We start from the raw sequence: 21769 nt of genomic DNA on the forward strand, positions 1-21769 counted from the left end.
TTTGTGTAAGGATCCTGAATATAAGAAAAAGTCCTCAACTCATGAACGACTTTTATGTTTTGTTATTCTGGAGTTTCAATTTTGGAGAGATAGAGAGACAGAGAAGCAGATAAGCATCCTTCGAATCAGGAGTAATCCCTGGAAATCCTTACTGAATTCATAGTAGATAATTTCTTGATTTTCAATTAAGAGATGTTGTTCTTCCAATTAAAAATGGAATATCCAGCTGGATATATCTGGCTTTAAAAACGGATTATTTCTCCTGACTATCCCCTGTTTACTGCGTAGCAAAACAGCCCCAAGAGAAATTAAAAGTTTTGCTTGAGTTGCTCAAACGTTTGTGTCTGCCAATTCTCTAACATTCATTGGATGAATGGGGATAAGAAAGTACGAGAGCGACATTCGGAACTAATGCGAGGGACGGAATTCTGAAATTCTTGAACGATAAGGGAATACCTTTGTGCTGGGGGAAGCGCGATCTAGAGCTCAGAGGACTGACTTTTATTCACCTTCCCTACACTGACATAGTTCTTGAGACATTCCGCATTAAAAAAGCACTGATAAACACCTAGAACAAAAAATATATTAAAGCGGCTGATGTAAGCACAGGAAAGAACATATCTTAAAACCGTTTTACCCCGTGTGGTGTCAAATTATAATAATTTGTTCTTTTTTAAAATATATAAGAAAACACGTGAAAGATTTTGAAGAAATTCGAACACACAGAGGTGTAGGCCGTTTTTAAATTTTTTGTGCTGCAAGAAAAGTCTCCAACTGAGATTCATCAAACTTTGTGTGAGACTTTCGGGGCGTGTGTTCCAGCATATCCAGCAGTTGCGAGATGGGTGGGAAAGTTTAAAACTGGACTGGTGGTATGTGTTGATCCAGGATGTCCATACGCTCCACAGTGATAACACTTGAAACCATCAATGCAGTGCAATCCATGATATATATATATATATAATAATAATAATAATAATTTGTGAGTTCAACAAATCTTCATCATCGGCCTGTAGAGTAAGATAGGCTGAGAGTCAGCAGATAGTAGGAGAGGAAATAAAGATAGAGTGCATAGTGGTAGAGTAGGTAAAAGAGGCCTCAGTTGACCTGTTTTAGCTGTTTGCCCCCCCCCCCAGGGGCGTTTCTAAAACGGTCGTTGATTTTTCACTTTAAAAATAAAGGAAAAATCCTAAAAAGGAAACATGTAACAAAAAAAACAATAACAATAAGAAAGCAAAGAAATGGAAAGGTAAACTTAGAGATGGGGGAAGGATCTCTCCCGAGTGATGCAGCTCACAAGGAGCTGCACCGCCTCGCTGTAAGCCTTCGCCGCTCGGATTCTCAGCTCCACCCCATTCTCTGTGAACTGAAAGGAAAAGCAATAGTCAATTCTCTTTACTTCCGTTTGTTGTGGGCTATTAAGATCTGATCGGCCACCTTGCTTCCCCGGTTCAGGTCTAGCATACGGAGAGCTGTGATGAAGGCCATTTCTACCTGTTCTTCTATATCCAGAGTTCCCCGTATCTCATCTGGATTGATTTCTCTTATGTCCTCTATGAAGAGGTCGCCCCATTTGGCGCTAACGACCTTGGGACCGTGTTTTCCTGTTAGGAGGAGTACAAGTTCCCCAATTCTCTCCATTGCTTGTTTAAATTTGACTGGGATCTCAGGGATGTCTTTTATTAGGAACGTTAAAGTTTGCCCTGCTTTTGCTTGGGGGATTTCTTGGTGTGAGGGTTCTGAAGCTTTAGCTGTTTTGGTTTTAGTTAACTCCTCTTCCTGTGGGCTTAATGGCCGTTTGGAAGTGTTGGAGTTTGACTCCATCTCTTCTACTTTGTTTTCTTCTATATTATCTGTATCTGTATTCTCTGGATTGGCTATATCTGGGTTCGCATTGGTAGCTTCGCCTTCTTCTGTTGGAGTTACCATTATGGGTTCAGTATTGTAATTTTCCTTCAGGGTCGGAAAATCTTCTTGGTTTGTATTTTTTCCGTTTTCTGATGATGATTGCATGGCTGGCGTGATAGTACCTCCCATCTTTTCTGCATAGGTTCTCGATGGGCAGGTGTTAACTTTGTGGTCCTTGGATCCGCATTTTAGGCAAGCCATTTGACATTTGTCCAATGCATGGCTTGTTGCCAGGCAGTTTTTGCATTTAAGTTTTGGGCAGTTTGCCCCTAGATGGTCAAAGGATCCACATCGGAAGCATTGCTTCTTCACACCAGGGTAATTGACCATTACCCTGGCCGATCCTATGACAAACAAATTTGGCACTTCTGCCTTCACTTCGATTACTGCAGTGACTTCTCCAGACTTCCAATTTGGGAAATCTGGATCATTTGCCACTTTGACATCTTTTACTACTCCCCATTTCGAGAATGTTGTCTTAATTATGTCTGTCCCTTCTTCTAGGTATTCTAGCGGGAATCTATTCATTTTTAAGATCTTAAGAATACTCCCTACTATAAATGGAGACACTCTCTTTCCTTGGCAATCTAACCCTTGCAGTAGTTTCTCCCTTGTGGCAGCATCTTTCAACTACCACTTGGTATCGACCTTCTCCATAAGGGGTAAAGCCAAAAATCTTCTCAGCTCCAACAGCATCCATCAGGGCTTTTGCTAATGTCCTTTTCGGGATGCTGGCCTCTACTACTATAACCAGAGTCCGGGTACGTGGCAAAGCAGATGACATGATCGAGGGGAGGGGGCTAAACTATTCCCACCACCAAGTGCTATATTCTTGCCCCAGTCCGGGGTTTATTTTGTATCTGCTGCTGTAGTTTATTATCAAGTGCCTCTATGAGACGCTTTGTCGATAATAACTGAGCTAACATATAATACAATTTGCGCTTTCGGTAAAGTAAAATCCGGTCTCATCAGTAGGAGCCAGGCTAGAAATATCATATCATATATATATATATATATATATATTAAAAACGGCCTACACCCCTCTGTGTATATATATATATATATACAGGGTGTTCGGGATAAATTTGACATATTTATAATTAATTACATTTTTCCGTAAGTTACATGTATTAACACACACTTCTCTTCATTTAAAAGTTTGGACCCTTCTTCATTCATATACAAGATGTCAGAAAGGATGGATAGCTGGAACCCACCTGAATCATGGAAGAGAATAACTTGTATCATGATGATTCGTGCCCGCCATCAAAATAAGGATATTACGACTGCTGCCCAATGCTCCCTGAATACAGTAAAAACAATCAGGCATGAACTAGAGACGTGCAATGGTGACTACGAGGATGTAGCAAGAAGAAAGATCCCTAGCAGACGATCTGATTGCGTTCGTACAGCAGAATTCCTCGCAAATCTGCAGGAACAGGTGTTGAAGAACCCTGGCATTGGAATTCGGGCTTTGTTCGTGGAGCTGCTAACTGTAGTCAAGCCCTGGATAACAAGGGTAGCCAATGGTAGGCCGTATGTATGGCAGCAGGATTCGGCCCCTTGCCACACCTCTGGGAAAAGTCAAAAATGGTTGTCTGAAAATTTCTACGACTTCACCAGTCCAAATGTTTGGCCTCCAAACTCCCCAGACCTTAACCCCATGGATTATTTTGTATGGGGCGCAGTTGAAAAAGACACCAATCGCACTTCCAGTAATACAAAAGCCCAGTTAATGGATAAAATTAAAACAGTTTTTGCGGCCCTTCCCAGGGAGACTGTAGCATCAGCTTGTTCGAGGTTCCGAAGCAGAATTGAAGCTGTGATCGATGCTAATGGTGGTTATTTTGAGTAAATCTTGTTGATAGTATTGTAATTAACTCTGCCTGTAATGTTTTTTTTTGTCAATTCATTAAATTTAATAGATACAAAGAAGATTTTCTTTTTCCTTACGAAACTGTCAAATTTATCCCGAACACCCTGTATATATATATATATATGTATATATATATATATATATATATATATATATATATATATATATATATATATATATATATATATCTGTAGGATCAGCTAGACTTGCAACACTTGCAAGCGTAAACTTGACTTGTTTGTTTGCTTACTTGGGAAATGGAGTAAAAGCAGGTTTAAAATTACTTGGTATCTTCAACTTTTATTATACCCAAGGTAAAATACTTTCTACATTTATATCTCCTCCTTATATTTTTATTTAAGAAGTTTAAAACACCTTATGGTAACATGTTCTGGTAAAATACTTATACGCTCTGTATTACTAAAATCTTGGTATTGGTATTTCTAGCCTGGCTCCCACTGATGGGGTTCGGCTTTGAAAGGCTCTGCTTGGGGATAGGTTTTTGCTTGTCTCTGAGTAGGGAGATGAGATTATGTCTCTCGCTGGTGATGGGGTGAGTCTGCCACTGGGCAGAGCCAACGCCGAGAAGTTCTTCTCGGTGATGGGGTCAGCCTGTCACTGAGTGGAACAACGCTGAGCTGGACGGTCTTTCGGGCACTATGGAGTGGTCTAGGGATCTAGGGATCGTCCTAATTTTTAGAGAGGTCTCTACTTAAATACACCTCAATAAAGGTCGAAACCGTTCTGGGTAGTGGCCCCATTGCCTTTAATACAAAACATCATATCATACATACATCCCCTCTAGGAGATGTGTTTTGGCATTAAGGGTAAATATTAAGATTAGTGATCAGAGCTTATGCCACCTTCACCACGAGTTGCCTTGGTCTTGCACTACCTGTAGGATCAGCTAGACTTGCAACACTTGCAAGCGCAAACGTGACTTGTTTGTTTGCTTACTTGGGAAATGGAGTAAAAGGAGTAAAACCAGGTTAAAATTACTTGGTATCTTTAACATTTATTATACCGAAGGTAAAATACTTTCTATATACAGGGTGTTCGGGATAAATTTGACATATTTATAATTAATTATATTTTTCCGTAAGTTACATGTATTAACACACACTTCTCTTCATTTAAAAGTTTGGACCCTTCTTCATTCATATACAAGATGTCAGAAAGGATGGATAGCTGGAACCCACCTGAATCATGGAAGAGAATAACTTGTATCATGATGATTCGTGCCCGCCATCAAAATAAGGATATTACGACTGCTGCCCAATGCTCCCTGAATACAGTAAAAACAATCAGGCATGAACTAGAGACTTGCAATGGTGACTACGAGGATGTAGCAAGAAGAAAGATCCCTAGCAGACGATCTGATTGCGTTCGTACAGCAGAATTCCTCGCAAATCTGCAGGAACAGGTGTTGAAGAACCCTGGCATTGGAATTCGGGCTTTGTTCGTGGAGTTGCTAACTGTAGTCAAGCCCTGGATAACAAGGGTAGCCAATGGTAGGCCGTATGTATGGCAGCAGGATTCGGCCCCTTGCCACACCTCTGGGAAAAGTCAAAAATGGTTGTCTGAAAATTTCTACGACTTCACCAGTCCAAATGTTTGGCCTCCAAACTCCCCAGACCTTAACCCCATGGATTATTTTGTATGGGGCGCAGTTGAAAAAGACACCAATCGCACTTCCAGTAATACAAAAGCCCAGTTAATGGATAAAATTAAAACAGTTTTTGCGGCCCTTCCCAGGGAGACTGTAGCATCAGCTTGTTCGAGGTTCCGAAGCAGAATTGAAGCTGTGATCGATGCTAATGGTGGTTATTTTGAGTAAATCTTGTTGATAGTATTGTAATTAACTCTGCCTGTAATGTTTTTTTTGTCAATTCATTAAATTTAATAGATACAAAGAAGATTTTCTTTTTCCTTACGAAACTGTCAAATTTATCCCGAACACCCTGTATATATATATATATATATACATATATATATATATATATACATATATATACACATATACATATATATATATATATACATATCTATGTATATGTGTATATATATGTATATACATACACATATATATATATTTATATATGTTTCACGTAATTTTGAAAGGAATATCATTCTTTTTACAGTATATATATATATATATATATATATATTTGAAAGAGCTTCATAGGCTCGTTGTTGTTCCAACACCAAAAGGGTTTCATCATCCAGATCATTTGAATGAGAATCAATACATTCGTTCACATTGTTGGGTGAGAGGGAAGCGATACCAATCAAAAGTCGTTTTTAGGGCTTCCAAGGTAACAAATGGCGATGCTGTAGCCAATGAAGTTTTAACTGAAGCTTGGCTATTGCCGTTACCCAGCCATGACTAGAGCTTTTTAGCTCAACAACACTCCATCCATACAGATTTACTTCATTCAGATGATGGGATAAAGAGTCAAGGACTCAGTCCATCTCCCAGTTCTTAAGTTCACATTGTTACAATCGAAACTTGTAGAACCAAGATCTTTGCCCATCTGCACACAATTTCTGTTGAGATTTCCTCTTTCTGTGTTGCAAAGGCAACAAAGTCCTTTGAACAATGCTGCAAGATATTATGCCATACGGCTCTCATGTTGCTTTTAGTCACCTCTTGCAAAGATTCATAAATATTTTGAATGGCATCTTTTATGTTAAATTTCTTCCAAAATTCGCTCAAAGTCCAAGAACCTTCTTCTTCTGCAGCTTTAATAGCTTGAGCAAAAGTTCGTCTTAAATAGTAAGCCTTGAAAGTGGAGATAACGCCTTGATCCATCGGCTGCAGAATTGATGTTGTGTTTGGAGGGGAAAATGAATCTTGACATTTTCATCTAAGTCAGTCAATAGAGTTGGATTGCCTGGCGCATTGTCCAATAAAAGCAAAATTTTGAAAGGAATATCATTATTTTTTCAGTAGCTTTTAACTTCAGGGCAAAAACAAGTTTTAAACCAGTCTTCGAAAATGGAACGAGTCACTCACGCTTTTTTATTCGAAGCCAATGAACAAGTAAATTGTTTTTTTTAAAGCCCTTAGGAGCTCTTGGGTTTTCTGCTCTGTACACTAGGAGTGGCTTCAATTTTAAATCACCTGATGCATTACCTCCTAGTAAAAGGGTCAATCGGTATTTTGACACTTTATACCCAGCTTGTGTTTTTTCCTTCTCTGCTAGAAATGTGCGCGATGGCATTCTTTTCCAGAACAAGCCAGTCTCGTCAGCGTTAAAAATTTAATCATCTCTGTAGTCTTCCTTCTCAATAAGCTCCTTCAATTCACTGGGAAATAATTCTGCAGTTTTAGTGTCAGCATTTGCGCTTTCACTTTGGATTCTTACGTTATGGGGTCCCCTACGCTTTTCGAAATTGTAGAACCACCCGCGTCTTGCTATTAAAGTTTCACTGGTTGTACCTCCTTCATTTTTGCTTTCGTTTTCTTTTATTTTGTCATATAGACTTGTTGCTTTTGCCTGGATTATCATTTGACTCAAAGGAATCTTTTTCTGATTACAATCTTCAATCCAGATCATTAGAAGGCGTTCCATATTTTCCATCGTAGAAGATCGATTTCTCGTGATCACTTTTGACATAGGAAGCGGTGCTCATTCCATGTTGTTTAATCTTTTCTTTGCTCTGAATAATTGTTCGTACAGATAACTCATTCATTGAATTCTCACGCACTCTTTTAGCAAACGAAGCGCCATTCTCGTGACATTTTATAATTTCAATTTTCTTCTCTAATGTCAACCACTTGCGTTTTTTTGTTACTCCAACAGTGTGTTCTTTGTTTCGTCTCATACTTAATTAATAAAAAATATTAAATACTAATATTAATGTGAATAATAAAATACCACGGGGAAAGAACGTGTCTACGTGAGAGCCAATCGAATAACTATTGCATAAACGTGGCTCTCGACTGTCACTTGCGGCGGCCGGGAGTCGCCGGTCAATGTTCACAATGTTAGTGTAATAATGATAAGTGTAATAATAAAAACCGCGTTAGACCAAAACCCACGTTGTTCAAAACCGCGCTATACAAGGTATTCCTGTATTTGCTTACGCTTGGAATCGCCGAACTTTATATAGTTTCTACTATATATTCGGCATGAAACTCTTTGAGTTTCTTATTCGGCTAAGAAACGATATGGGACATATATCCCTTAACTTAAACAAGTTATATGTCGCCGAATTGAAGCCTTTGGCTCTTCATATGTCTAATTATTTCTACCACTTTATCATTATTACTTGACATCTCCAGAGAGTCCAAAGACTCATCGAGGGAGGGCATCTACAACTCTCTGTCGCCACCATATATAAAGAAACTCAATCCACCAACTATAATAAACTGTAACTACCATTATCATCTACACCAATGCACTCTACTGCCCACTACCACTAGCATTTTCACAGACTATCACAAACATCGATGCCCATGGCAAAATTCGAACCCGTAGCTTTTTTTTTTTTTTTTTTTGGATCGAGAGCGGATATATGCTAACCACGCAAGCCAACCAGGCCAGCTATTATTAATGGTATTATTATTATTATTAATGGCAAACCTACACGGATTTAAAGATTCATCACTGGAGATACAATGTATCACACAAAGCTAATCAAACTGTACCTTACGTGTTCAACAAGTCTGTATTCACCACACTCTCAAGGAATGCATTCCATTCACTAATTAACCATTCTCATTCGGTGCTGATCATCATGAAAGGTTTTTTACTCTAAACCTTTCCTGGCACAATCATATGACTTCTTTAGCATCAACAGCTTCCAAAAAATTGGCATCCTATTTCACTCATGATAGTATTTCTGCGTCAAACAATTACTTACTCTGTATAAATCCCAAATCCAACCAACATTGAAATATTGCTCTCATGTATGGGCTGGTGCACCTAAGATTTCCCTAAAAATTCTGGATGCTGCTCAGAAAAGGACAGTCCAGTTGATAAATGACACCTCTCTCTCTCTCTCTCTCTCTCTCTCTCTCTCTCTCTCTCTCTTACAGACTCTCATCAGCCAAATTTCAATAAATCAATTTCTGCATTGTGTCTCTTCTACAGATATATCCATGGGCATCGTTCAGCAGAACTAGCATCCATTATGCCTCATATTTCCCAGATGTACAGAAATTTATGCTATATCAACACAACATCCTATTTATAGTCTAACTGAATACTCACTGAACCTGCTAATCCCAGTCATATTTCATTCCTTCCACCTCAATTCTGTGGAACAGTCTCTCTCATGAAGAATTTCCAAAAGACTACAATCTTCAAATGTTCAAGAAAAATATCAACAGATTACAGTATTCCTGAACCTGTCCCCATACAGAAACTGTTTGCTATAAACTCTCTTTCCTTTTATCTGTGAAAAAATAGAAACTGCAGCACACTACTACTGACTTTCTTCTTTTGAAAACGCTGCACCCCCCCCCCCCACACACACATACAACTTGCTGATACCTATCTGACAGCCAGTCACCTATCCAACTTACAAGTCTGTTATCCAATCCAATCTGTTTCTTAATTCAAAAAGCTTCCTTTTTTTAACCTGTCTGTTTCTTAACTCATCTCACTTAAGTAAAATATTTTAAATAAATAATTCATTGGAATCTATCGCAGGAATGTATAAAAAAAATAAAACTGATAGCATATATAAGGTATAGTCATATTTAACCTGAGGTAATCAGAAAATAATACACATGCAAGTGACTGATAAATATTCTAAATGTTTATTTCTAAAGCATCCCCTCCTCACCCCCTTTTGTAACAAACTAGAATTATGGTAGTGATCTCGGAAGTTTATTTTTCACTTGGTTAGACTATAATAAATTTAGTTTAATCCTTTATCCAAGTGTAAGCAAACAAAGTTTGCGCCTGAAAATATCTTCAGGACTGGGGTAAGGTAGTGCAACACCAGGCCACTCCGAGCAAAGGTGGACCAAGCTCTCTCATCACTCCTTGTCTCAGTATCTCGAATAATGCAAAGCACATCTCCTAGCGGACATGTATACTACTATGCATTAAGGAAAGGGCCACTACCCAGACCGGTTTCAACCTTTATTGAGGTCTCGTCAGTGAGAGGCAGACCCAACCGTGGAGATACTAAGACAGAAGCAATTGGAGAGGTCATATTTATCATTTACCATGGTATTGCACTACCTTATCCCAGTCCTGAAGATATTTTCAGGTGCAAACTTTGTTTGTTTACACTTGGATAAAGGATTAAACTAAATTTATTATGGTAGTGATCTCACTGGATCATGAAATTCATCTAAAACCTAAAAGCACTCCACAAACATCTGTGCTATGGTGATATTATAACCATCAGCCTGCTTGGTGGAGAGTGAGTATGCTATCCATTCAGCAACGAGGGCAATGCTGATTTTTTATTTTATTTTTGGAGGGGTAGAATATCAATGGATATCATGACTGAGCAACCGAAGTCAACAAAACCCGTTCTTCTGATACTCTCTCTAGTTATTGCATAATTTCATATATCCATATTTGTTTTCTTTAATTCAATAAATTCAGGACCAAGTAATCATTGACTAATTTGATATATACTGTTTTTATTTTTCTACACATAACAAAATGCCACACAGCAATGTCTGTTGCTGTGTGGCATTTTAGCGCTTTCAGGATTTAACTTCGGGAGGGGTTGATGAGTTGAGTAGAAGATTTGAGAATACACTAAGCTTTGCATACGACCTATGCATATGCATCTGCAATTATTACTAATTCATAAGTAGTTTAGAAACAGAAGACACGATACAACATAAAATAAAAAAAGGAATTTTAACTAGGAAAAGATTTTTGGAAATTTTTCTAGTGTTTTTTTTCCCTTTTTTCTTTGGAACTGGCCAGGGCCCCTTGGTTCCCCCTCTGGGTGCTGCGTTGCAAACTAACAATCTACAGAAATTACAAAAAAATCACATCATGAGAGGATGAATTTTAATTCATCCTCTCATGATGAATGAAAATCAGCTTGCAGCGAAATGAGTCAAAATAGAGTAAAGCCACCGGAGTTGAATGGAATTATACTGAAGTATATAAAGCTATAACATTTGTATATTGTTTTCTGTTAATAACTAGTGTATGCACATAACAGTAAAAGTAAAGATATAAAATAAGTATAGAAATACAACAGAACTGCATGAACATCAATTAACCTGTTTGCTTCTTTGTCTGACGTCTTGTGGAAAAAAAAAAGATTATTTCAGTCAATCAGAAAATTCCATTTAACATAGTTATCAAACATTCTAATGAGTTTTATTCTTGCCTGACCCTTGTACTATAATAAGTACACGAGTCAGATAAGAAAGGTGACCATTATGGTAAGGAAGGCAAAATCAGAATACGGGAAGCAACTATCCAAGCAGACCAAGGGAAATCCCAAAGAGTTCTTTTGCTATGGCAAGTAAGAGGAAGAATAATCATTGAAGATTAACCTTAATGAGTGCTGATGGTCACAAGGTGACAGAAGCAGATAAAATAGTTCAGCTATCCTGAGAAGTGCTATTACAGCTACACAGTTCTCATAATCTCCCTGCTTCATGTTAACCTGTATGGTTAGACAACTCTTTCTTTCTATCTCTATCTCTGATAGAGGATGCATGGCAATTTTACTATGTGACATTCTTCGAGGATGTACATTGTGAGTTTGCTTTTTTTCTTCCCTTTTGTTTTCAACATCGCTTACATGTTCTTTTTTATGGATTTCAAAACTTCTCCCAGTTTGGCCTATATGTACCCTATCCACAAGAATGTAGAATCTTGTATATATACGCCAAGATGTTTATAAAATGGAACTTAGTCTTTGGAGGAACACAGGACATTTTGTAAGGTGTTAACTGGTTTGAAGGCTGTTCTGACTGATTTTAATATTTGGGCTATTCTTCTTGATGTGTTGCCAACGTATAGTAAGGATAGCATACTTTGTAATTAATTTCTGGGTTATCATGGGATAATTCTTCAGAAAATAAGTTTCTTTAGTACCTACTTTTTTGAGGAGGCCATTTTGGAAGAAATGATTAAACTTTGTTTAGTTATGACTGGAGAAATACATCTAGTGTTATAAAAATGTCTATGAGTTAAAATCTGGTTATTTATTAAGTTAAAAATTCTGTTTAAAAAATCTGTTGATACGATGTTTGAATATAAAATTATTATTATTTTTACATGAAACCTCCAGAGAGTCCAAAGACTCATCGAGGGAGGGCACCTACTCTACAACTCTCCATCCCCACTGCATCCATCAACACCACCACCACCTACTGCCCACCACCACCACTAGTATTTTCACAGGCAATTACAAACATCAATTCCCACAGTGGGATTCGAACCCGCAGACTTTTGGCTAGAGAGCAGATAAACTGACCACTCGGCCAACCAGGCGAACTTTTAAAATTATACTTGCCAAGATAACAGAAATGATGCAAACAAAGTTAGCACGTGAAGAATCTTCACAACGAGACTACTTGTACAAAAATATTGCTAATTTCACATCAGTTGTTTCAGTATTCCATAACGTAAAGCACACTTCTTTATGGGCATGTATAAATTTATCAGTTATGGAAAGGGTCACTATCCACACCAGTTTCATCCTTTATTGAGGTCTCATCAATGGAAGCAAGACCCAGAAGGCGCCCAAGACTCTATATACAAGACCATCAATAGACAAGTAATTAACTCTTGAAGATGAACAAAGTCATGCACAAACTTTGTTCATTTAGGCTTGGCTAAAGGATTAAACAATATAATCATTTTGCAAGTATAACTTCATTTGAAAAAAACAGTCTACACTTATTTTTGAAGAGGTTGTAGTGTTTAGGGAATGCTTCATGGAGATTATTTCAGAGAACAGAAATTAAAAAAAAAATGAGAGATGAATGTGGGTAACAGGTTTGCTCAGTCAGGAGAGGCTGGGGATAAATATCAGTCCAAGAAGGATATGATGGGATAACATCAGGGGTTCAGGTATCCTTCCCATTTCCCCAAAGTTTCTATTTTCACCCTCCTGCAAAAGTATTCTCTGACTACCCTTAATAATATATAAAAAAAAAGGTTATTCAAAACGTTCACATACACCTTGCATCACCAATAAATTTCCCTCATCTCCCAATTCTCCGACAATTATATTACCTATAGCTGGAGACTTCTGTCTTAGAACCATGCTTGTGGAGTGGTACTATTTTGCCTTCTTTCCATTCCTTAGGAACCCTACCAACTGAAAGACTTTCATTAAATAACCAGGTCAGGGGCAAAGCCAACTGTGGTGCACATGCCTTAAGAAAACGCAGCGATATATCATCCATTCCCACAGCCTTATTAACATCTAACCTAACCAACATCTGCTACACCTGTTTCTTTCACATCCAATTCTCCTAATACTTGCCTCTCTGCTATATATTCCACTACATCATTTACGCCAGTATGATATATGCGGATAAAGTTCTCATTTAATAATTCCACTATATCCTTCACAGCTGTGAGTCTGCTTCCATGACTATCCACCACTGTTAATTTACTATAATTATTCTTCCTCTTGCTTGCCATATAACGGAACAATTTCTTGAGTTAACTCCTAGTATTGTTTCTAATAACTGATGATGTCTTAAGATACTTAAGATGTGTTTTACGTGTGAATTTTTAGTTATGAATACTCCACAGTTTCACTATACAATAGAGTATGATCAGTTCACAGGTTTCAATGTGCTGAACAAGTTGATTGTTCATAACCTTCTTCATTACTTCAGATAGCAATGAGATGAGAACTAGAGGTCAATAGTCTTGATAGTAGACACTTATATCTCTACGTTTTTTTAATTTCTCTCTCATAGGTACTAAAAGGCATGTCTGGCATTGTTTCAGAAGATGGGATTCTATATTTAGCCTTTTCCAATCCAACTTAATGCTATTAATGAGGGTCTTGCCATTATTGAAGGGTTCAGGGTAGGCTGCGATTGAAGACTGGAGCTTTTGTCTCAAGCTAATTACAAAAATATCTGAGTTTAGTTCATAGTTTAAGAGAGAAATTTTAACAAGTGCAAAACATGACTGTTGTTGTTGTTGTTATAATTAATATCAATCATGGCAGAAACTTATCAGGGAGTCCAAAGACTCATCGAGGGAGAGCTTGTGCTCTACAACACCCCGTCTCCACCAATCCATCCACATCCACCTTCCTCATTTTCATGTACGCTATCTACCCCCCCCAACCACCACCACTAGTATTTTTCACAGACAATCACAAACATCCATGCCCATGGTAGCAGGATTCGAACCCGCAGCCTTTTAGCTGGAAAGCGAATACACTGACCACTCGGCCAACAATATATACAATATAATACAATATATTCATTACAAAATGTGTTGAAATACTGATTTAGAAAGAGCATCCCCAGACAATCTGAAATTGAAGTAGAAGAACTAAATAATATGAAGCAATATGCATCTATTATATATATATATATATTGCTTTATGGAAGAAATTCCATTCATGGTAGGCAAGATGTGTCTTTTCAGTAAGAGTCAATATTACAGTTCAGCATCACTTTTAGTTATTCTTCAGATGAAGTGTATTGTCGTCGGCAATCCAGAACAGGGTACCAGTTGGATTCCACTCCTCTATGAATTTTGTGACAGTTCCTGTTTGTTGGTAGTAATCAAATTCCGGTTAAAGCCTGCTTTGTAGTTTCCGCCGTAGGCTACACATGAGGGTTTGTTCCGATTCAGTGATGGATGGGTGCTGGTTATTTATTGTATGTTTAAGGTACAAAATGTAAATGACGGCCTTGGCACAGATGAAGAGGAAATTGCAAATTTTGTGTTTGTTCTCTTCTGTGTGGATTACATTCAAGTAGTCCTCTTGGCTGTGTGCGTAGTTACAGGTACTAGAGGCTGTATTCAGGGTGTAGGTGATCATCGCTTTGTTTGCAGGACAAGTTACATATGTGTGTTCCAAGGTGCCTGAACCTTCGCAGAATAGACACTGATCCGATTGTCTTAGCTGAAATTTTGTGGAGCTTAGTAGGAGTTGGCAAGATGTTATGCCATGCTGTATGTCGGAATCTGGTTTGGCACACCTCGATTTATATGGAAGTTCCCACTGAAAACTGGGTGGCTTGTGCAGCTTAGTAAATGAGAGGGTTAAGTATGAATATAAGAAGGGCGAAGTTGGAGGCACTGATATGAGGAAGTGGTATATTTTCTTTTAGTTGGAGGGAATAATTGGAAGTGACGCTTCAGATGATGCAAGATGAAAGGTAGGCTCCCCTTAGTTTCTAGAAGAAATACGGATTCCCTGAGGTGTAGCGATATCTGGATAGACTTTTCTAGTAGCAGCTTGCATCTGTTGGTATTGCTTTTCAGTTTTTGGGTTCTTCATTGGTACGCTTGTGAATGTTTTCCACTTTAGGTTCTGGGTCAGGAGGTCTCCTATGATTCTTATTCCTGCCCAATTCCATGTAGGGAAAATAAAGGGCTGGCCATTTGTGAGACTTGCTATGTTTCTGTTCGAAAACAGTAGTTCTGATAGTACAGCCGACGCTGTTAATCCTGTTAGTGCGTGATGAAGTTCTGTCCTTTTCCACCGCTGTAGAGCATCTTTGTAAAAATGAGGTAGTTTAAGAGGAGATGGTTTAGAAATGGCCATTCGAAGGATTGTGGAAAGTGCAAGTCCTCGGGTGGTTCGTGATGTAATCGAACGTGGTTACGTAAGCATGACTGGAGTGAAGTCTCTTTGGGAGAAGGATTATTCTGAAGGATGCAATCTTGTTTTCAAGGGAAATCACGTCTTGACCTCCCTTATTGAATGGCTTGCAGAGTTCAGAGTATGTTGTCCAGTTAGTATTGTTCCAGTGGAAACGTTTGATTGCCTTTTGAATGTCATGGATAAATTCTTCAGGGGGTGTGAGTATTTTGAGGGTATGCCATAACACACTCACAGCCATCTGGTTAACTATTCGTACTCTAAGTGAAGCCATGGAACGAATGCTGTTCCATTTACCTAGCACCTGTTTAAAACGGTTCTGCAGTTGCGTCCAGTTCAGTGTGTTATATATTCTGCTGTTGCCATGGTACACACCTAAGTAACTTTGTTCTTCACTTGACCAGGTACATTCGATCGGAGAGTGATTTCTATCCTTGTTTTTGAAGAATTTAATTTGGCCCCTGAGGCTTGTGCATATACAGTAGTCTGTGTGCTTCCTCGGTTACTGTCGTCATTTCTTCTTCGTAGAGCCAGGCTTAAGAAATGCCAAGGTGGCTCCCACAGATGAGACCTCAATGAAGGTCGAAACCGGTCTGGGTAGTGGCCCCTGCATTTAGTGTATAGCATCTTACATCTCCACTAGGAGATGTGCCTTGCATTAAGCGTAAATACCAAGGATAGTGATCAAAGTTTATTCCACCTTTACAACGAGTCGCCCTGACTTGCACTACGTGCAGGCGCAAATTTGACTTACTTATCTGTTTGCTTATTTGGGAAAAAGGATTAAAACCAAGTTTTATTTAAAATTATCTATATATCTATATCTATATATATATATATATATATATATATATATATATATAGATATAGATATAGATAGATAGATAGATTTTTATTTTTTTATTTTTTTATTTAACTTGTTTAAAATATACATTTTAGACGATAGGTAACAACAACTATTTATATATTATAAGTATATATATTACAAAGAAATAAAACATTTTCCTTTCGGGTATACAATGGAGAATGGAATAAATGAAATCAAAGTTTACAGTTCAGTTTCAGTCTGAGTTATCTTTCAGATGAAGCGCATTGTTGTCGTCAATCCACAAGAGGGTACCAGTTGGATTCCACTCCTCTATGAATTTCGCGACAGTTCTTGTTTCTTTGAAGTATTCAAGTTCCAATAAAAGCTTGCTTTTTTGTTTCCGGCGAAGGATATACATGAATGTTTGTGCAGTTTCAGTAATGGATGGATGCTGGTTATTTCTTGTCTGTTTTAGGTAGAAGCTGTAGATGACGTCCTTAGCGCAGATGAAGAGGAAATTGCATGTTCTGTGTCTGTTTTCTTCTGTGTGGACTAAATTCCAGTAGTCTTCTTGGCTGTGTGAGTAGTTACAGGTGTTGGAGGCAGTATTCAGGACATAGGTGATCATCGATTTGTTTGTGGGACAGGTCAGATATGTATGTTCCAAGGTACCTGAAACGTCACAGAATAGACACAGATCCGTTTCTCTTATATGAAATTTGTAGAGCTTAGAAGGAGTTGGCAAGATGTTATGCCATAGTCTCCACTGTATATCGGAATCTGGTTTGGCACATTTTGATTTATATGGCAGATCCCACTGAAAACTGAGTGGCATATGCAGCCTTGTAGATGAGAGGGTTAATGATGAATATAAGAAGGGCGAGGATGGAGACCCTGACATGAGGAAATGGTATATTTTCTTGTAGTTGGAGGGAAGAATTGGAAGTGAGGCTTCAGATTGTACAAGATGAAATATCGGCCTCGAGCAGTTTCTAGAAGGAATACGGATTTCCTGAGGTGTAGCGATATCTGGATAGGCTTTTATAATGGAGGCTTGCAGCTTGATATTGTTTTTCAGTTTTTGGGTTCTTCATTGGTAGGCTTGTGAATGCTTTCCACTTTAGGGTCTGGGTTAGGAGGTCCCCTATGACTCTTATTCCTGCCCAGTTCCATGTAGGGAAAAGAAAAGGCTGGCCAGTTGTGGGACTTGTTATGTTTCTGTTCGAGAATAGTGGTTCTGTAAGTGCTGCTGACTCTGTTGATCCTATAAGTGTGTGATGAAGGCCTGTGTTTTTCCACCGCTGTAGAGCATCTTTGTAAAAATGAGGTAGTTTAGGAGGAGATGGTGCAGGACTGGCCATTCGGTGGATTGTGGGAAGTGTAAGTCCTCTGGTGGATGATTTCGTGATGTAATCGAAGGTGGTTACATAAGTGTGATTGCATTGAAGTGTCTTTAGGAGGAGGATTATCTTGAAGGATCTAATCTTGTTTTCAAGGGAAACCAGGCCTTGACCTCCATTGCTGAGTGGCTTGCAGAGTTGAGGGTATGTTGTCCAGTGAGTTTTGTTCCAGAGGAAACGTTTGATCTCCTTTTGAATGTATTAGAGAAATTCTTCAGGAGGTGTGAGTACTTTGAGGGTATGCCATAAGACACTCGCAGCCATCTGGTTAACTATTAGTACTCTTCCTCTAAGTGAAGATATGGAACGAACGCTGTTCCATTTACCTAGTATCTGTTTAAAACGGTTCTGCAGTTGTGTCCAGTTCAGTGTGTTATATATTTTGGTGTTGCCAAGGTGCACACCTAAGTATCTTTGTCCTTCGCTTGACCAGGTACATTCGATTGGAGAATCATTTCTAGACTTCCATCTGCCTGACCACAAGCCCGTGGTTTTTGCAGAATTTAATTTGGCCCCTGAGGCTTGTGCATATAGTCTGTGTGCTTCCTCGGTTACTGTCATTTCTTCTTCATTTCGGACTGTTACAGTGACGTCATCGGCATATAGGGTAATTTTTTGATGTGGCTCTATTATGCTGGTTCGTTTGGAGATGATGGTTTGGTGTACTCTTTTTAAGAAGGGTTCTATGGCCAGTGTGTATAATTGACTGGAGAGGGGGCATCCTTGCTTGATCCCTCGAGAGTATGACAAAGTGCGAGTGAGCCTGTTGTTGATTTTTAAACAGAAGTGTGCATCTCTGTAAAGCAATTGCACTGTTTCAATGATGAGAGGACCATAGCCAAATGCCTTTAGAACTTCATAAAGGTATTCGTGCTCTACCCTGTCGAAAGCCTTCTCCTGATCAAGGCTGATGAGTGCTAGGTTTTCATATTGGCTGTTTGCGATGTGGATGAGATCTCTTATTAAATGGAGGTTATCATGTATTGATCTTCCTGGGACAGAGTACGTTTGATGTTGACCAATAACTTCAGACAGTGTTGAGTTTATTCGGTTTGCTATAACTTTGGAAATTATTTTACAATCGGTATTAATTAGGGAGATTGGACGCCAGTTCCAGATATCCGTGTGGTCTCCCTTCTTTGGTATCAATCGTGCTACTGAGGTCGTTACGGATTGTGGGAGGCCATTGATGTAGGCTTCTTGCAGTGTTTTGAGGAGAAGTGGTCCGAGTTGTTTCCAGAATACTTGGAAAAACTCTGACGTGAGACCATCAAGGCCAGGAGATTTGTTCTTTGGCAAAGATGTACATGCGGTTTTCAGTTCATCTAGCGTGATTTTCTTTTCTAAGTGGTTCCGATCTGTTGCAGAGATTTTTTTTGTTTCTTTCAGTATTTCGTGAATGGCATGATGGGATGTTCCTGTATTACTGTATGCATTCTTGTAGTATTGTAGGATTTCAGAGGTGATTTTGCTAGGATCTTCTGTGATGCTGTCATCTTGAAGTCTGATAGCAGAGATGGAATTTACTGCCTGACATTTTTTTTCCAAAGAGAAAAAATATTTTGTGGGGGCGTCTGAAAGATTTATTTGTATATGCCGCGATCTAAGTAGGGCACCTTTTGCCGATAATTCTGCCTGTCTTTGCATGGCTTGGAAGGCAGAATGATGTTCAGGGCTTTCTTCTGGGAGATACTTGAGCTGTTCTTCAAGTTGCCGGATTCTATTGTTCCTCTGTTGATTTTTCTGGTGACTGTAGATCTGCGTAAAGGATTTTATTCGTGATTTTAAGTGGGGCCACCATGTTTTCATTGGTTCTGTATCCACTTTCGAGTGAGTGAGGTTGGTTATTAAAGCCTGAGTGTTTGTTATATAAACTGGATCTTTCAGGAGAGTATTGTTGAAGATCCAATAGGCACTTCCTGATTTTGATGCTTCCCAAGATAATGAAAGTTGCAGCTTGACGAAGCAATGATCTGAAATGTAGGAAGGGATGTGTGAGATGTTTCTAACTAGAGGCAAGGTGTGTTTGGAAATGTAGTATCTGTCCAGTCGTGCTTGGTAGAGTGGCCTATTTGTCGTTGTGATTGCTGACCTCCATGTGTAGGATTTCTTATCAGGATGTTGATGCCGAAAGACGGCGATGAGTTCATTATCGTTTACCAGTGTTTGAAGTTTGTTTATTAATTGGTTACGATGTTCACCACACTGAAGGCTGTCTTTTTCTTGGTCAAGAGTGCGATTAAAGTCTGCAGCTATTATGATATGTTCTTGGTCTATACTAGAAAGGTGGTTTTGAATGAAATCCAGGATTTGTAATGCCACAGCATCCTGTTGTGGCAACAACTCCATGATGTTGTTGGGTTGCAGAGTGCTGTAAGTCATAAGGCCACTCTGCCCATCTTCTGGATAAATTGGTTGAGGAGTTGATGTTTGTTTCTTGCAGAAGTATTAGGTCTATATGATATTTTTGTACCTGGTCAAGGACTATTCTGTTGTGTAGAGCAGAGGCACATCCTCTTGCATTGAGAGAGAAAAGGCTTATAGACATTATGATTTATGAAAGTTTGATTGTAAGTTTAATCTAATATTGATCCTGGTACTGTGTTTGTAGCCCGTTAATTAGGTAGTAGATTCGCTTACTCCTGTTGACCTCTGCTCTGCTCTTTTTGCATTTCAGTTTCGAGTGTAGGTCCTGAAGTTGAGATATTAGTTCCGGGATTCTTGTGGTGTATTTAAGGGCTATAGTTAGTTTGTGAGGAGAGCCTCGCACTTTCTGTATGAAGGATGACAGCTGATTCATGGTTAGGGGACCCTCAGTGTGGGGAAGTTCGCCCTCAGCTTCCTCTTCTTCTAGGTCATCATGTGGAAATACAGTTTCCTCATCGTCTGGGAGCTCTGTTCCTTCTTGGCTGGCTGCAGGTGATGAAAGGCTATTTTAAGTAGTTTCTTCTATACGGTGAAGTTTTGAATTTATGGGAGGCTGGGTTGGTGATTCTGATTGCTGGGCCTGGGGATTGCTTTTAATTTGTTCGTCCTTGTCATCTCTGTTGGGAGGATCGGTGTTTTCGTGCTGTGAGACTTCGTTATCAGCGCTTTGGATCTCAATACTTGGCAGACGTTCAAGAGCGACATGAGCGCTGTCTTTTCCAGTTCGGGATTTTCTTTCCTCCGAAGTTCGTGATGGGGAGAGAATTTTTGGTTTACTTTTTCCTATGCTTTGATTTTCTTCATGTACGTTGTTATTCTGTTCAACTGGTTTGCTATTCTGGGCTGGGATGTTTGTTGATGAACTGTTGGTAATATAGGGACAATGTTTCCTAATGTGACCATCTTCATGACAAAAGAAGCACTGTGATGAGGAAGATAAGTAGAAAGTGTAGGTTATTCCATTTATGTCCGTGTTGATTAATTTTGGGAGGTCGTGTAGTGAGTCGTTGTTTGGAAAGTGCATTAATGCCTGTCTCCGAAAGCTTTTAACATGGGAAAATTCGGGCTTCTTCGTGGCTGATGACAATGTGCGTATTTTTCCTGTGACAGAACCGTATCTTGATAACATGGATCTAATGAGTTGATGAGGAATTTCAGGGGGAACATTTGATACTGTTACTTTTGTTGGGGCCAGTGCTATTGGGGATGCATCGAAGTGATAATCGCCAATATCGACGCCTTTTTGCAGTACCGTTTGTGCCCATGAGATATGGCTAAAATATACCTGCACAGTTCCAGCTACGCGGGAAGCGTCAGTAATATTTTTTGCGGGTACAATTTTGGCGATCGCCGTTAGATAATCTTCTAATGGGATGTTTTCTTTGGTGGCGAAAATAACAATCCCATTTTCTCGGGAAATGACGTTCGTAACAGTGGTAGTTATTTTTGCGTTAATCGGTTTACTGCTGGCTGATGTGGCATTCGTGTGTGAGATCAGTGTTTTGGGAGACGATGGGATATTTCCATTAGATACAACATTAGCGTAAGATTTTGAATTGACTGGCCTGTTTTCCATGTACATAGCTTCGGTGAACTTTG

The 21769-nt window shown here is 39.0% G+C and overlaps 1 protein-coding gene across 1 annotated transcript in view; it reads left to right on the forward strand.

Moving 5' to 3' along the window:
* The first annotated feature begins 15470 nt into the window (after positions 1-15470).
* The window catches only part of LOC150105787 (uncharacterized), a 180952-nt gene continuing 174653 nt past the window's right edge, over positions 15471-21769 (forward strand). Inside the window, exon 1 of the mRNA XM_090394558.1 lies at positions 15471-15691. Coding sequence (XP_090250684.1) covers positions 15471-15691 — 221 coding nt within the window. The remainder of the gene's footprint in view (positions 15692-21769) is intronic.

The sequence above is a fragment of the Typopeltis vanoorti genome, chromosome 6 (genome assembly GCF_054136105.1).
Source record: "Typopeltis vanoorti isolate ZY-2024b chromosome 6, IOZ_Tvanoo_1.0, whole genome shotgun sequence".
NCBI classification, from domain to species: Eukaryota; Metazoa; Arthropoda; class Arachnida; order Uropygi; family Thelyphonidae; genus Typopeltis; species Typopeltis vanoorti.